Source organism: Equus asinus, chromosome 17, assembly GCF_041296235.1.
Source record: "Equus asinus isolate D_3611 breed Donkey chromosome 17, EquAss-T2T_v2, whole genome shotgun sequence".
NCBI lineage: Eukaryota > Metazoa > Chordata > Mammalia > Perissodactyla > Equidae > Equus > Equus asinus.
In genome coordinates, this window is record NC_091806.1 from 40,845,762 (window position 1) to 40,860,614 (window position 14,853).

Sequence of the window (14,853 nt, forward strand, 5' to 3'; positions counted from 1 at the left end):
GAAGGGCATAAGTAGGGATGGTCTGGAGATGGTCTCCAGGACTCTTCTGGTCTTTTAACGTTTGCCACTAGGGGAGTCTGAAAGTTACAGCCTCTTATTGGTCATAGGCCAACAGAAACTAGAATATCTGCCTGGTAACATGCTGAATCCTTTACACACTTTACTGAATTTTTACAACTGTCCCATGACATAGGTTCTGTTATCCCACTTTATTGTTGATAAAACAGGTCAGAGAGAGGAACTAACAGGCCTAAGTTCACACAGCTAGTGAGTAGTGGAGCTTTGCCTTTTTTTTTTTTTTTTAACTGTCAGTTCGACTCCAAAGCCATCACAGCTCTTCTTGCCAGGCCCTGGGTGGCTGAGGAGTGACTGGGAACCACCTTTCTCCCACCCGTGGCCATGTGGGTCTCACTACCGCTTTCCCTGGCCCCTGTCTTCATTCAAGTTGGGGGCATATGAGCCGCAGACAGCTTGATGCAATTTCACTACATCCCATACAGCCCTGGGCCTGCCTTCATTGTCTCATGCCTCCGAGGTTGCCGATGGCTGTCCAGACCAATATTCACCTTAGCAAGGAGATCTGCCAGCGGCCCAGATCCTGCTGAGCTGGTCTCAGACTCAGGACCTTAGAAGAGCCCCTCATCCCTTCCCTTCATGCATAGGTGGGCAGACACGCCAGTGTTCAAGCACAGTACTGAAACGACTCCAAATGTCATCCTGATTATGAATGAAAGAGACTCAGCAGGGTCACAGTCTCCTTAGGTGGTGTTGCCATGGCAACCCCAGTCACAGCCATCTGGCTTTCCCAGCGCGGGTCTCAGAGGATCTTTTCTAGAGGCAGCAGCATCTCACCCCGAGAGGGAGGAAAGGTGAGGATGTGTACATTTATGCTCTCCTGCAGGAAGCTCCTTTCTGTAATGAATAGCCCATTGCAATCCACTCCATCCTGGATGAACATAAAGGAATTAATTCACCGCCTGCCTTGTGGTGTGTGAGTGAAAGGAAGTTCAGCCACCAACTCTGCCAAGTGCTTTCACAGACATTGTCTCATGTAACCTACTGTAACCTTGTGAGGTGGGTAATTTGACCCCATTTTGTAGATGGGGGAAAATGTGGTCAGGTAATTTGCCCAAAAGCATTGTTAGAATTTCAACCCAGGTTAGTCTGACTCCAAATACCATCCTTTACTCACTAAGCCCACTTGCTTCTCAGTTGAGAACTGCTCAAGTCTGGGAAAGTGTGCGTGTAAAACAGTCTCCGAGGCAGGTGAGGGCTCCTATTTGGCTTATCGGACACAATGGGAAAGACATGAGGTAGGGTGACCAAATGAGCAGAGCCCTGGACTCTGGAGCTTGCACGTGGGTTTAGCCCAGTGAGAAGACCCTTTTACCCGCCTGGAGCCCCATCCATCCTTCGGGAAGGGGAAGTGGCAGGTCATGTTGGAGAGGTAGGTTGAGCTTCACCAAGTGGGCAGGAGAAGTGAGCTAGACACCAAAGTCGAAAGCATCACTGCCCTCACGTAAATACAAGTGCTGGAAACTCAGGCACAAACAAGACCAAGGCAATGGGGACGCTTTCCTTGAGAACATGGCTATTAAAAAGCACACCTTGAGCCAGCCCTGATGGCTTAGTGGTTAAAGTTGGATGCGCTCTGCTTGGCAGCTCGGTTCCGGTCCCCGGTGCGGAACCAGACCACTCGTCTGTCAGTCGTTATGCTGAGCAACAGCTCACACAGAAAAACTAGAAGGACTTACAACTAGAACACACAACTATTTACTGGTTGCTAGGTAGGGGCTCATATAGAACTAGAAAAACAACTAGAATATACAACCATGTACTGGGACTTTGGGGAAGGAAAAAAAAGAGAGAGGGGAAGATTAGCAACAGATATTAGCTCAGGACGAATCTTTCACAGCAAAGCAAAGAAAAAAGGAATCATCTTTCTCCCTTTCCTTCTTGAAAAAGCAAAGCGAAGTACACCAAACCATGCACACCTGCTCGCAAAACTCCCAAGAGCTGCTGCTTTAAGAAGCCCGAGTCTGGCGTCACGTGACCCCTGCCGCCTTGGGGCTTTCACTGCCCCTACCCAGTGGCCAATCCCGTGGCGGGAAGCCTCCTCGGGGGCGGGAACTTCGCAAGGCGCCCTCCGATTCGCTGTGCTCGTGGAGGGCAGGGTCTGGGCGCCGAGAGAGGGAATTAGTGTGAGCGGGGTGAGTAGGCACTGTCGCCTCTGTCGCCGCCGCCCTCTCGGTAGCAGCCTTCGCCGCGCCAGAGCCCCCAGGTGAGCAGGCCCTCGTAGGGCCAAGGACTCCCCGTCCCGCTGCGGGCTGCGCACTCACCGGCCTCGGAGCCCGCTCGGCAGGGGGCCCGCCCCTTCGCTGCCCACGTGACCCAATTCGGTAACCCCTGACCTCCTCCACCCCCCCCGCCCCCGGATCTGGGTTGAGCGAGACTGGGTGGGAGGATGCGCAGCACGGAGGCCCGTATAAGTCAGTTCCCACGCCTCCTTACCAGTGTGGCGTGTGGCTGGTGGCTGAGGATGTGGAGGAGAGGAGGTTGAGGAGCGGGGGACCTTGGTCAGAGCCCGGGCTGTGCGGGTCTGCGTGTGGGCACACGATAGGGCAACTCCCTCCGCGCCTTCCGCGGCAGGACTTCATCCTCCCATTTTACAGACGGGAAAACGGAAACTTAACAATTATCCTTTGGTGGGTCTCTAACGCCAAGGGTTCGGGCTGGGAATCCAGGCCTTCTTCCCCCCACAGCCCGCTGCTTCTGGTGGTTAGGAGCAAGAGTTTGACTCTGCTCCCTAGTTAGTGCCCGCTGGATGTTTTTGGACAAATCATTTAACATTTAACCTTTCTGACCTTTGATTTCCTTGGCTGTGAAATAGACGTGATACTTACATAATACTTATTTCGTTGTTAATGAGGATAAAATGAGGAATAAGACATATAAAGCACTTAGCTCTGTGCCTCAGGCATAATGTGTGCTTAGAAAAGTAGCTATTGTTTATTGGTTTTTCCAGCAAGTGTTTATTGAGGGCGTATTATGTGCTGACACTGTGCGGAACGCTGGGGATGCAAAGGTGGGCAAACAGGCATGATTCACGCCAGCACGGAGCTTACAATCTAGTGGGGAGGTAGGTGCTGCTAACAAAGTTACACGAATATGTAATTATAAACTATGATAACTGCTCTGAAGGCAAAGTACTGGGACATTGTGGGGGTTTAAGAAGACTTCCCTGAGCAAGTGATATTTGAACTGAAATCTGAAGGAGAGACTGGGAGTTCACTAGACAAAGGGAGTGGGGGTGGAGGAGGAGAGCATTTCGCTTAGAGGAAACAGAATCTATGAACATCCTGGAATAAGGTGTTTTTGAGGAATTGAAAGGCAGCCACCGCCAGGAGTGCAGAACACGAGAGAGCGGAAAGAGGTGTTGCAGAAGTAGGCACAAGTGCAGGGCCTTGGAGCCATGGTATGGGTTTGTTCTTTATTCCAAAGGCAATAGGGAGCCATTGGGAGAAATGCTGCTGCGAGGCCAGGTAGGGTACCCATTGAATTAGGGACCTGGAGATCACTGGTGGCCCAGTGAGCCCTTCCAGAGAGGAGCGGTGGCACTGTCTGGGTGAGTCACCATGGAACTGGGCTTGCTGCCCATGGTGCTGATGCCTCGCTTTGACCCCTGTGGGCCTACCTTCTAATGGCGGTGTGTGTTGTCGGAGTCAGTCATCAGCCGCTGCTTTTGTTGGGTTCGTATTTTGCCATATCCTGTGAATGGAAGAGCAGGTTCCTGCTTTTAGGCCTTGCAGCCAAACTGAGGAAGACCAGACACATGGGCAAAAAGCCCAATTACTAAAAGTCTGACAGTCCCAGATGGCATATAGGACAGGAAGACCTTGAAGGAGAGACTGGATTTGTCTTAGCAGAGAGGAGGGAGTGGGGGCCTGGAGCAGAAGGGGAGACGGAGCAGCCTGAGCGGTGGTGGTGCGGCACAAGGCAGGCTGGACGACACTGGGCAGGTCTTCCTAGGAGGATGGATCAGCTTGCACGGCTGTGGAGATTTGGGACCAAACACAGAATGTCAAGCCGGAGAGTTTAGACTTTCCTTTTATAAGCAGTGGGGAAGTACTGAAGATTTTTGAGCAAGGGAATGTCAGGATAAAAGTAGTGTTTTCATCAGGATTTAGTAGATAGTGGTTGTAGCAAGAATTAGAAGGAAGACGTAACATTTTTGTTTATAATTAATGATGGTAACATCTTCCATTTGTGTAGTGTTCTAGTCACTGATTTTCTCATACATCATTGCATTTTATCGTCATAGCAACCCTGTGAGTTGGGGAAGGCAGGGATTACTGCCTCTGTTTTTCAGTTTAGGATGTCAGGGCTCAGACTGATGAAAGTCTTGGCGAAATTCACATCAGAAGTGCTAGGGCAGGGCTGGGACCCAGAGCTGTGAACCCTAAAGCCAGGCACTGTTTCTCAGGCGTCACTTTCATCTGCCCTCTGACCCAGCTGAAATCCGTTTCTTGCTCTGAGCCTCAGTTTCCTCATCTGGACACTCAGAGCCTTTGTGACTTATTCAGAGATTCCAGAACAAGAGTGGCATGCTTGGGTTTAGAGGGCCTCCTGGGCTCTGAGGGAGACTGGGGCGGCTTTTCAAAGCTTCCCTCCCCACTCCCAGCTCCCTCGGGGCCATGTCAGAGAGAGAAGAGCGGCGGTTTGTGGAGATCCCTCGGGAGTCAGTCCGGCTCATGGCAGAGAGCACGGGCCTGGAGCTGAGCGATGAGGTGGCGGCCCTGCTCGCAGAGGATGTGTGCTATCGTCTCAGAGAGGCCACCCAGGTACACTCCCAGCAACCCCCCCGCAACGCTCCTAGTTCCTCCCTTTGACTCCCCCGCTCCCATAGGGATTTATTCAGCAAGTATGTGTCAGGCGTCTACTCTGTGCTTCAAGGTAATATAGTGCAGGCAGTCCCTGCCCTTTCCAGAACTCCCCTTCTGGCCACCTGGACGTCTTCCCACGTGCTTCTCCCAGCAGCCCCACTGGACAGGCCAGACAGGTTCATATTCACGTTCTGCATGTGAGAAACTGAGGCACAGAGAGGGAGCATGACATTGAGGGGGTATTTGCATGAGAGCAGAGCTGGAATCCAGGCTTTCTGGCCGCTGGTCTGGTATCCTTTTTGCCTCCTCCCCAGGCTGCCTCTCTTCACTGGGGGCCCCCCACTCCCTGCTCCCTGTCTCCTGACTCTGTTCCTCCCCTCCCAGAATAGTTCTCAATTCATGAAACACACCAAACGGCGGAAGCTGACCGTCGAGGATTTCAACAGGGCCCTGAGGTGGAGCAGCGTGGAGGTGAGTGGGGAGCAAGCTGCAGAGGGCTCAGCTGGCATGAGCCCACCTCTGTGCCCGCTTCAGACCTGGCAATGTAGTGAGACATGAAGACCAAATACACACACGAGGGAAGTTTACAGCAACCGCGGGACAGGTGCTGGGCCAAGCCCCCAAGGGCTGTGAGTTCAGAAAAGAGGGAGAGGAGGCCGCAGGGGCCAGGAGGTTAGGGAAGTCTTCTTGGAGAGATGGGATTTCAGCGGCGGCTTAAAGGGAGGCTTGGGTTAGACTAAGCAGAGAGGAACAGAGAGGGCATTCTGGGTGAGGGAGGGGTCTGAGCACAACTGGGGTGTTAGAATGTCCTGCATAGTTGTTCTGGAGCAGGGGGTGGGGGGAAGAAAGTCGTGTTTAGAAGAGAGTGGTGTTTTCAAAGTTGGGTGAGTGTGAGGAGGAGGACCAACAGCCTGGGGGTAGGGCTCAGAGCCCCTACGGATCTGTGAGGAGGAGCCACATTCTGTTCCTTGACCCAGTGAACACTGGTTGCTCTGGCCAAGTTCCCAGCGATGGCTCTGAAGTTCCAGGCTTCCCTCGCTTTTCTCAGGACTTCTGGACTTCTCTCAAACGTGGGCTCCCTGCCCTCCTTGGTAGAGTGCCTCTTCCCTCCCTGGATTCAGCCTGCCCTCCGATCCTCTCTTTGCTCAGGCTGTGTGTGGTTACGGATCCCAGGAGGTGCTGCCCCTGCGCCCTGCCAGGGAGGGTGAGCTCTACTTCCCTGAGGATCGAGAGGTGAACCTGGTGGAGCTGGCCCTGGCCACCAACATCCCCAAAGGCTGTGCTGAGACGGCTGTGAGAGGTGACTGCCAAGGTCCTACATAGGGTGGGGACAGGAGCTGGGTTGTCAGAGGAGTGGTGATGGGCTGGCTGGTGGAAGGGGCTTAACTCAGAGGGTGGGTGGTGCTACAAGGGGCAAAACCCCAGACTGACCCATCGCTCTGCTCTGGTTCTAGTTCATGTGTCCTACCTAGATGGCAAAGGGAACCTGGCACCTCAAGGATCGGGTAAGGCGGAGTGTGGGAATTGGCCCTCTGGTTGGACTTTCCTCCCTGCTGGTGCCTCTCCACCTCTAAGTCTTTATCTGACAAGGATTTACTGATACCCTGTTCTGAGTGGACACTGGTCCCTGCCCAGAGGGCTCAGAGTTGGAGATGGGAGCCCAGACCTGTAACCAATCCTGATACTGGGTGTTGGATGCTAGCACAGAAGTCTGGGCAGCATGCTTGGGTCCCTGAGGGAAGGTGTCTCACGTCCAGAGTCTGCTGAGCAGAGCTTCCTAGAGCCTGAGGCTTGTGAACTTGGGGCTTGAGGACTGACTGAGCAGAAATCTGCCTGGCAGATGACGGGTGGGAGGCAGCGTGCAGAGCACAGAGGTGTGGAGAGCCTGCAGGTCAGGGCTGAGCAGGCTGCTGAGAGGGGTTGGCAGCTCTGTGCTCTGAGAGTCCTGTCCGATGGGCTCCTCGCGAGGGGTGTGGGGATGGTGGTTGTGGGGAGCAGGCTGGGGAAGCCAGGAGAGGGCCAGGCTTTCCACCCTGACCACCTCCTGCCCATCATCTCACAGTGCCCAGCGCTGTGTCTTCACTGACTGATGACCTTCTCAAGTACTACCAGCAAGTGACTCGGGCTGTGCTGGGGGATGACCCACAGCTGATGAAGGTGAGCAAGGGGGCCTGAAATGGGGCACAAAGTCCAACTTTGAAATGCCCGTGAAATTCGTTCAGATGCCTACTTCCTGTCCTCTCCACGCTGACTGACGCGGGTGGAAGGGTTCTCCAGGTGGGAGGGGGGTGCTCTGAGGCTGGCCTCTCCCAGCACTGACTCCCCTTCCTGCTCTAGTAAGAACCCTTGTTCCTTAGGGAATGAGCAGCTCAGTAGGGCCCTTTAGGGGGCTCGGGTGGTCAGTCTCCCGACACCTTAATTCCAGAGTCCACTCTTTGGGGTGTCTATTGACCTGGGGCCAAGTGGGGCATCCAGATCGCAGCCTTCGTTTGCCTGGACTTGGGAGGGAGAGGGGAAGAGGAAGTTGAGGGAACCAGGGCAGGTTGAGGGTTTTACATCCTCCATGTCAGCTCCGGTCTGGGTGCTGCTGGGATTTCCCTTGCAAAATTAGGAATGTTACCACTACACATCCTCCCTTAGAAACTTGGCTCCTGTTCCCCAGGCACAGTGCCTGTGGCCAGGTCGGGGGCCTGGGAGCTGAGCTCCCTCCTCACTAGCCTGTTGTCTGCTTTCACTGTGCCTAAGCTTGGGGTCTTTATCCAGAGCAGCGTGGAGGGCACAGGTCGTGGAGCTTCAGGGCTGTGATGGTTTTACTCGTTTACTTACTCTATTTTTTCTGCTTAAAAAGTAATACCAGCCTATGTTTATTATACAAGTGCCGTAATACAAAAATATACAAAGTAAAAAGTGAAGGTCTCCTGTAAAACCACCCACTCCCCTTTTTCTTCTATGTATAAACTATGATTCCTCTATATAAACCAAGATGGTAGTATACTAAACATCTGGTTTTAGAACAACTTCTTTTCTCAGTTAAAAATATGTTGGACATTTAGTTTGTTTTCAATTTTTTAATATTAGAGACACTGCTATGTGTATGTGTGTGAGTGAATTTCTCACTATTTATTTATAGTAGATTAAATTTATAGAAGTGTAATTGCTGAATCAAACAGTATGAACATTTAAAATTTTATACGTAAGTGCGAAACTGTTTTAAAAACTGTCAGTTTAGGGGCCAGCTCAGTGGTGCTGTGGTTAAGTTCCCTCGCTCTGCCTTTGTGGCCTGGAGTTTGCAGGTTCGGATCCCCTGCTCGGACCTAGCACTGCTTGTCAAGCCATGCTGTGGTGGCATCCCACATAAAGAAGAGGGAGATTGGCACAGATGTTAGCTCAGGGCCCATCTTCCTCACAAAAAACAAAAAACACAAAAAAAGTCAGTTTATACTTGGGGCTGCTGGGTCCAGTGCAGTTTGGCTCTTTCCTTTTCAGATTGCTCTCCAGGATCTGCAGACTAACTCCAAGATTGCAGCACTCCTGCCTTACTTTGTTTATGTGGTCAGTGGGGTAAGTGCCCAGGCTGGGGCAGGGAAGAATGTTTTGAGGGGAGGAGATGACCCAGCCGTGTGTAGGGCTCACGGCAGGTCCTATCAGAACGGCAGGCTCCTGCCTGCACCCTCATGTCCCCCTGAGATGCCCTCTTCTCCCAACAGGTGAAATCTGTGAGCCACGACCTAGAGCAGCTGCATCGGCTCTTGCAAGTGGCACGTAGCCTGGTTCGGAACCCACACCTCTGCCTGGGGCCTTATGTCCGCTCCCTGGTGGGCAGTGTCCTCTACTGCGTCCTCGAGCCACTGGCTGCCTCCATCAATCCCCTGAATGACCACTGGACACTGCGGGATGGCGCTGCTCTCCTGCTCAGCCACATCTTCTGGTAGCCACCGGGCCTAGCGCTGAACAGGAGGTGGACTAGCCGCAGGGCTGAGTGGGCGGGTTGGGGTAGGGAGATGGAGTGGAACGTCTGGCTTTCAGGCCAGGGGAGCTCCTTTCCTCAGAGCTTCCCAGTTGTTGTGCTGTGGCACACTGGGGGCTACAAATGGATGACAAGTACACCAAGGGTTTGGTCCTTCTGCCCTCTGGTCCCAGGCCACTCTGCCCTAACCACCTCGTCACTTTCCCCAGTGCGTCATACCAGGACTGTTTTCTCTTTGTGCTGCAACTTGAGTCCAGTTGGGCAGTGCTGTGCCTCTGACTGAATGTTGCTCCCACAGGACCCATGGGGACCTTGTAAGTGGCCTCTATCAGCAGATCCTGCTCTCCCTGCAGAAGGTCTTGGCAGACCCTGTGCGGCCTCTCTGCTCTCACTACGGGGCCGTGGTGGGGCTGCACGCCCTTGGCTGGAAGGTGAGGACCCTGGCCCTGCTCACAGACAGAGCCATAAGAGCTGCCATTTGTATTTAGAAAAATAGTATTTGTGTCTCTTTTATCTTAAAAATGGTATCTGCTTGCTGCTGCCATGTGTTAAATTCTTGCCTTCGGCCAGGCTCAGTGATAGCCTGACTTTCTGTATATAAATATCCTTTCAAAAGTCCTTCACCGCAAATATTAATATATCCCCATTTCACAAATTCTTGCCTGTTCTGGGGCTGGCCCGGTGGCGCAGCGGTTAAGTGCACACGTTCCACTTTGGCGGCCCGGGGTTCACCGGTTCAGATCCAGGGTGCGAACATGGCACCGTTTGGCACACCGTGTTGTGGTAGGTGTCCCACATATAAAGGAGAGGAAGATGGGCATGGATGTTAGCTCAGGGCCAGTCTTCCTCAAAAAAAAAAAAAAAAATTCTTGCCTGTTCTATTTTATCCTGTTAAGGACCTGTGTCTCAATTTCTCTTGTATTGAGTATTTTAAACATGAATAGATATTGAGCTTTGTCAAATATCTTTTTAGCATCTGTAGAGATGATCAAATGATTATGCACTTTGGTTCTGTTAATGTGACAGGTTATATGAATGGGTTTTTCTGCTGAACGCCTCTTGCCTACCCAGAGTAAATTCTGTTTGCTGCTGTTGAGATTTTTATTGGAATTACATTGACATTGTTAATGATATTGTCTCCTTGTCCACGAACATGTCATCTCTCTTCATTTTTTTAGATCTTTCACTGTCTTTCAGGATCCTTTCATAATTTTTCTTGAAAAGAACCTACACATACTTTATTAACTTTATACATAGATTCTTGCTATTCTTTTCTTTGTATTATTTTATTGCTAGGACCACTAATACCATTTTACATATGATGATAATAGGCATCCTTACTTCATTTTAATTTTAAAAGAAGTGCTAATAACCTTTTCCATTAGGCTGATGTTTACTTCCTGGGTTTATAGATAACCTTTCTCAAATTAAGAAAATTACTTATGTTCTTAGTTTTATTAGTTTATGTTGAACTTTTATCAAATGCTTTTTCTGTATCTTTTGACTTGATCCTAAGGTTTTTCTGCTTTTATCTGTTAATGTGATAAATTGAATATATAAATTTTCTAATAGTAAACTATCTTTACATTTCTAGACATTTGAATGGCCTTTGAAAAAAATCCAAAACTTTTATTGGAATATAATGCATTTTTATATAGTTTTATATATGCTAATTTATGTATACTGTTTATATATACTATTTTTTTGTACTGTTGGGCTTACTGAAGTTTTTAAGGATTTATCTGTGTTCATGAGTGGAATCAACCATAAGTTTCCTCTCGTGTACTGTCTTTGTATGGTTTTGGTATCAGGGTTATACTGGCCTCAGAGTGAGGGAGAATTTCTTTTTCATATTTGTTTTTATAACTGAGATACTCTTTTCCTTTAATGTCTGTGGACTGTCTTTGTAAATTTTGGCATACTGTTTTATTTGTGGTTAGACTTTTAACTACTGTTTCAATCTTTCATAGTTACAAAATTATTCAAGCTTTCATATTTCTTCTTGAGTCAACAGTAAGATACATTTCTTTAGGAATTTGTCAGTTTTGTCAACATTTTCAAATCCTCAGGCTATGGATGACGAACTAAAGAACTCTTATCCATCAAAGCCTATCACAAATGTCACCTCCTCTGTGAAGTCTTAACTTCTTTCCCCCAAATTAGTCACAGGATGAAAAATTATATTGTCAGAGTCCAGGTCTCTCTGATCGGTTGTTTTTGTGTAGGTGGTTTGAACCGAGTCCCAGTTTAATCTAAGCGAGGACAGTACTTGCCTATTGACTGTATAGGGTAGCAGTGGGCAAACTCAGTTTCTGTTAGCAATGGGCATTACGTACTTATAACCTCATAGCCCTTGGCACATGGCAGTGATGGTGCGGTCACTTGATTTGTTTCTCTACCCAATCTTTATTCCTGGTGCTTAGTGAAGGTTTGGGTATACAGTAGGTTCCATAAACGTTGGCTGAATATGCCAATCAGGGAATTTATGACGATTGAGCCCTGTCCAGCATCAGAGATAAAAGTAAGTTTTTCTTGGGAAAGGGTACTTGAGAGGCAGTAAGCAACAAAGAGGTGCTTACTGCATGCCTTCTCTCCCTTCCAGGCAGTAGAACGAGTCCTGTACCCACATCTGTCTACTTACTGGACAAATCTGCAAGCTGTGCTAGATGATTACTCAGTATCTAATGCCCAGGTTAAAGCAGACGGGCACAAAGTCTATGGAGCCATTCTGGTGAGTACCAGCCCCTTCCAGCCTCCCTTCCCTGCGGGAGCTCAGCAGCTCAGCTGGCTTCCTTTGGAATAGTTGATGGGTCCAGGGTCCTCTTAGTTCTTTCTTATCCTCGTCCGTCTGCTCTTACAGGTGGCCGTAGAGCGACTGCTGAAGATGAAGGCGCAGGCAGCAGAGCCCAGCAAGGGTGGCCCAGGCGGCAGGGGGTGCCGGCGCTCGGACGACTTGCCTTGGGACAGCCTTCTCCTGCAGGAGTCTCCCTCCGGGGGCAGCGCAGAGCCAGGCTTTGGGTCTGGCCTCCCGCTGCCGCCAGGAGGCGCGGGGCCGGAGCATCCTTCCCCTTCAGTGACCTTGCGGGACATCTACCGGGAGCTCTATGCCTTCTTCGGTGACAGCCTGGCCACCCGCTTCGGCACAGGTCAGCCCGCCCCCACGGCCCCGCGGCCGCCCGGGGACAAGAAGGAGCCGGCGGCCGCCCCGGACTCGGTGCGGAAGATGCCGCAGCTGACGGCCAGCGCCATGGTCAGCCCGCAGGGCGACGAGAGCCCCCGGGGCGGCGGCGCCCCGTCGGCCTCTGCGCCCGCCGCCTTCGAGAGCAGGCCGCTGCCGCGCGTGCACCGGGCGCGGGGGGCGCCCCGGCAGCAGGGCCCCGGCGCCGGCACCCGCGACGTCTTCCAGAAGAGCCGTTTCGCCCCGCGCGGCGCCCCCCACTTCCGTTTCATCATCGCGGGACGGCAGGCCGGGAGGCGGTGCCGCGGGCGCCTCTTCCAGACCGCCTTCCCCGCGCCGTACGGGCCCAGCCCCGCCTCCCGCTACGTGCAGAAGCTGCCCATGATCGGCCGCACCGGCCGCCCGGCCCGCCGCTGGGCGCTCTCGGACTACTCCCTGTACCTGCCGCTCTGAGGCGGTGCCGGCCCCGCCCCTGTGAATAAACCTGCGCCCGGAAGTGACGTCTCCGCGCTCGTCCGTCGCGCCGGAGGAGGCGGGGTCTGGGCGGTTGGTTCCCGCGGCGGCGGCGCTTCCTAGGGGCGAGGGCGCCATGGCGCTGCCCTGGCTGCAGCGCTTCGAGCTCGCGCTCTTCGCGGCCGCCTTCCTGTGCGGGGCCGTGGCGGCCGCGGCGCTGACCCGGACCCAGGTGCGGCTGCGGGGCGGGGCCGCCGCGGGGGCGGGCCGGGGCGAGCGGGTAGGCGGGGGGCAGCCGATCCTGACACGGAGAGACCACTGCTTTCCCGGCTCGCCGGGTCCCGGCGCCCTGCTCCTCGGAGCCGATGGGCCGGGTGAGGCCCGGTCTGCGGCCGAGGTGCATCGGCGCTAATCGCGCTCTGTGGCTCCGTCCGCCCAGGTGATACTTGGAAGTCATCCCCTCGCCAAAGGGAGGAGTCCTCAGGTGTGCCTTACGGTGCCAGACACAGCCTGGCCTGGTGGCTCCCCCTGGTTCTGAAACAGAAGTCGGCCCAGGCCTGTCTTCCTCCTCGAAATCAGACACTGTTGTGCTGTGCTACGCCAAGACATAAAGCATAGTGTAGTGAAGATGATCAAGCTACTATATGATTGCAACACAGTGACAAAACAGCGACGTAGGAAACGCTTATGTAAACCAGAAGCCAATAATGAGTGTTTGCCCCAGCCACGCAGTCTTTTTAATAAATAGGCGTACTTAATCCCTATGAAGTAGACGCTCTTATGCCTGTTTTACAGATTAGAAAACACTGGAGATGATAGTTGTTGAAGGTTACAAGTTCTGGTTTTATCTAGGATTTCTGCACAGAGGAGACCAGAACTTGTGAGGCATCTCTGAAGCTCATTGTATTTTATAACCACCACCCATTTCCTGATCCTCTTGGGCACAGCAGGTTTGATTTCTGCAGCAGGCCCTCTCCGTCAATCTACTAGCCCAGAAACAGGAACTGACAGTGCACAAATAACTTCCTGGGATGGCCCTGGCCTAGGTTATCCTTAACACCTGCCACAAGCCTGCATCCAGAGGCGTTAATTGAAGTCTAGGATTCAGCAGCTTCTCTTCACAGGCCTCCTTCAGCGGCAGCTGTCCCCTATACGGTGTGGCCACCAAGAATGGCTCCTCCCTGGCCTTATCCCGACCCTCGGCCCCATCCCTCTGCTACTTTGTAGCTGGGGCCTCTGGTCTCCTGGCCCTCTACTGTCTCCTGCTTCTGCTCTTCTGGGTCTACAGCAACTGCATCGAGGACTCCCACAGGTGACTGCCCCGCTCTGAGGGCCAGGGGCTGAGGTGGGAGGAGTCCCGTCTTAACCACAAGTCTCCTCTCCTTCCTCATAGAGGGCCGGTAGGGCTCCGCATCGCACTGGCTGTCTCAGCTATAGCCATCTTCCTGGTCTTAGTGTCTGCCTGTATCCTTCGATTTGGCACCAGTTCTCTCTGCAAATCCATCATCTCCCTGAACGTAACAAATAGGTAATGGGAGAGGGAGGGACACCTGGCCAGGGCCGACTCCATCCCTCTGCAAAGAGGATCCTGTAATGCCCTTTTTATCCCCGTTAGTTCTTCTCATCTCAAAGGGCACCTGGGCACGGGGGTGTTTCAGCTATATTCCCCCTCCCTGCCCTTTCTCACAACTGTCTCTTTGACCTCACAGCTGCTCTGAAGCCCAGAAAATTCCTTGGACTCCCTCTGGAACCGCTCTTCAGTTTTACTCCAACCTACACAATGCTGAAGTGAGGTCCTGGGATATGAAAGACTGGGTAGAGATCCAGGGATACAGATTCGCATAAGCATCATAAGCATAAGGGAGCTCACCCATGTACTCTGAGCTTGGCTCACCAGTGAGAGGCTGAGGAGCTACAGGGCTTGTCAGCCTGACAGCAGTCCGAGTGGTATGTGGGTGGAATTGGATTTGAGATGGCCCCACTCCTCACACTTCTGTTCCTGTCTCCCACAGACCTCTTCTTGGGTGAATCTGGCATTTTGGTGTGTGGTCTTGGTGCTCCAGGTCGCGCAGTGTAAGTCGGAAGCTACCCCATACCGGCCTCTGGAGAGGGGGGACCCTGAGTGGAGCTCTGAGACAGATGCTCTCGTTGGGCCACGCCTCTCCCGTTCCTGAAGAGTTAACCAGAGTGCTTCTGCAGCTAAAGACTCTGCACCCAAGTGTCTGCGATCCTCTTGCCCCCACACGGCCCTGTTTATGCTGGGAGCCTGTTTTCCCTCCACGAGGGAAACATGATGACAGGCCCCCTCCACCTCTCTTCCTACAGCTGTTTTTGTACCAAAATATATTACTTTCTTCCTTCATCGTGGTACC

The 14,853-nt window shown here is 52.4% G+C and overlaps 2 protein-coding genes across 7 annotated transcripts; both read left to right on the forward strand.

The window, feature by feature from the left end:
• Positions 1-2,100: 2,100 nt before the first annotated feature.
• On the forward strand, positions 2,101-12,481 carry TAF6L (TATA-box binding protein associated factor 6 like). 4 transcript variants are annotated; one of them, XM_044749825.2, is made up of 12 exons: positions 2,101-2,281; positions 3,026-3,139; positions 4,682-4,841; positions 5,268-5,354; positions 6,033-6,183; positions 6,338-6,388; positions 6,946-7,040; positions 8,370-8,444; positions 8,591-8,811; positions 9,149-9,281; positions 11,453-11,581; positions 11,711-12,481. In XM_044749825.2, exons 2-12 carry the CDS (start codon positions 3,078-3,080, stop codon positions 12,479-12,481), a joined length of 1,935 nt encoding a protein of 644 aa, XP_044605760.1. In that variant the 5' UTR covers positions 2,101-2,281; positions 3,026-3,077. The 4 variants fall into 4 exon arrangements, with proteins under 4 accessions (XP_044605760.1, XP_014689799.2, XP_044605762.1 ...); XM_044749826.2 differs by lacking the exon at positions 2,101-2,281 and adding an exon at positions 2,572-2,705; XM_014834313.3 differs by lacking the exon at positions 3,026-3,139 and having other exon boundaries at positions 2,102-2,281.
• Positions 12,386-14,843, forward strand: TMEM179B (transmembrane protein 179B). Of its 3 annotated transcripts, none has more exons than XM_044749834.2 (5): positions 12,386-12,713; positions 13,606-13,793; positions 13,875-14,009; positions 14,191-14,269; positions 14,494-14,843. In XM_044749834.2, the coding sequence occupies exons 1-5, from the start codon at positions 12,618-12,620 to the stop codon at positions 14,653-14,655; spliced, it is 660 nt and encodes a 219-aa protein (XP_044605769.2). In that variant the 5' UTR covers positions 12,386-12,617; the 3' UTR covers positions 14,656-14,843. The 3 variants fall into 3 exon arrangements, with proteins under 3 accessions (XP_044605769.2, XP_044605768.2, XP_070344140.1); XM_044749833.2 differs by having other exon boundaries at positions 12,541-12,713; positions 14,191-14,296; XM_070488039.1 differs by lacking the exon at positions 14,191-14,269 and having other exon boundaries at positions 12,545-12,713.
• Positions 14,844-14,853: the final 10 nt, after the last annotated feature.

Bases quoted from the DNA above. Each gene is read 5' to 3' on its own strand.
- TAF6L (XM_044749825.2), top strand. From the start codon at position 3,078: ATGCAAAGGTGGGCAAACAGGCATGATTCACGCCAGCACGGAGCTTAC. The intron at 6,389-6,945 runs GTAAGGCGGAGT...ATCATCTCACAG, and splicing joins CCTGGCACCTCAAGGATCGG to TGCCCAGCGCTGTGTCTTCA. The intron at 8,812-9,148 runs GTAGCCACCGGG...TTGCTCCCACAG, and splicing joins CTGCTCAGCCACATCTTCTG to GACCCATGGGGACCTTGTAA.
- TMEM179B (XM_044749833.2), top strand. From the start codon at position 12,618: ATGGCGCTGCCCTGGCTGCAGCGCTTCGAGCTCGCGCTCTTCGCGGCC. The intron at 12,714-13,605 runs GTGCGGCTGCGG...TTCTCTTCACAG, and splicing joins CGGCGCTGACCCGGACCCAG to GCCTCCTTCAGCGGCAGCTG. The intron at 14,297-14,493 runs GTAGAGATCCAG...TGTCTCCCACAG, and splicing joins CCTGGGATATGAAAGACTGG to ACCTCTTCTTGGGTGAATCT.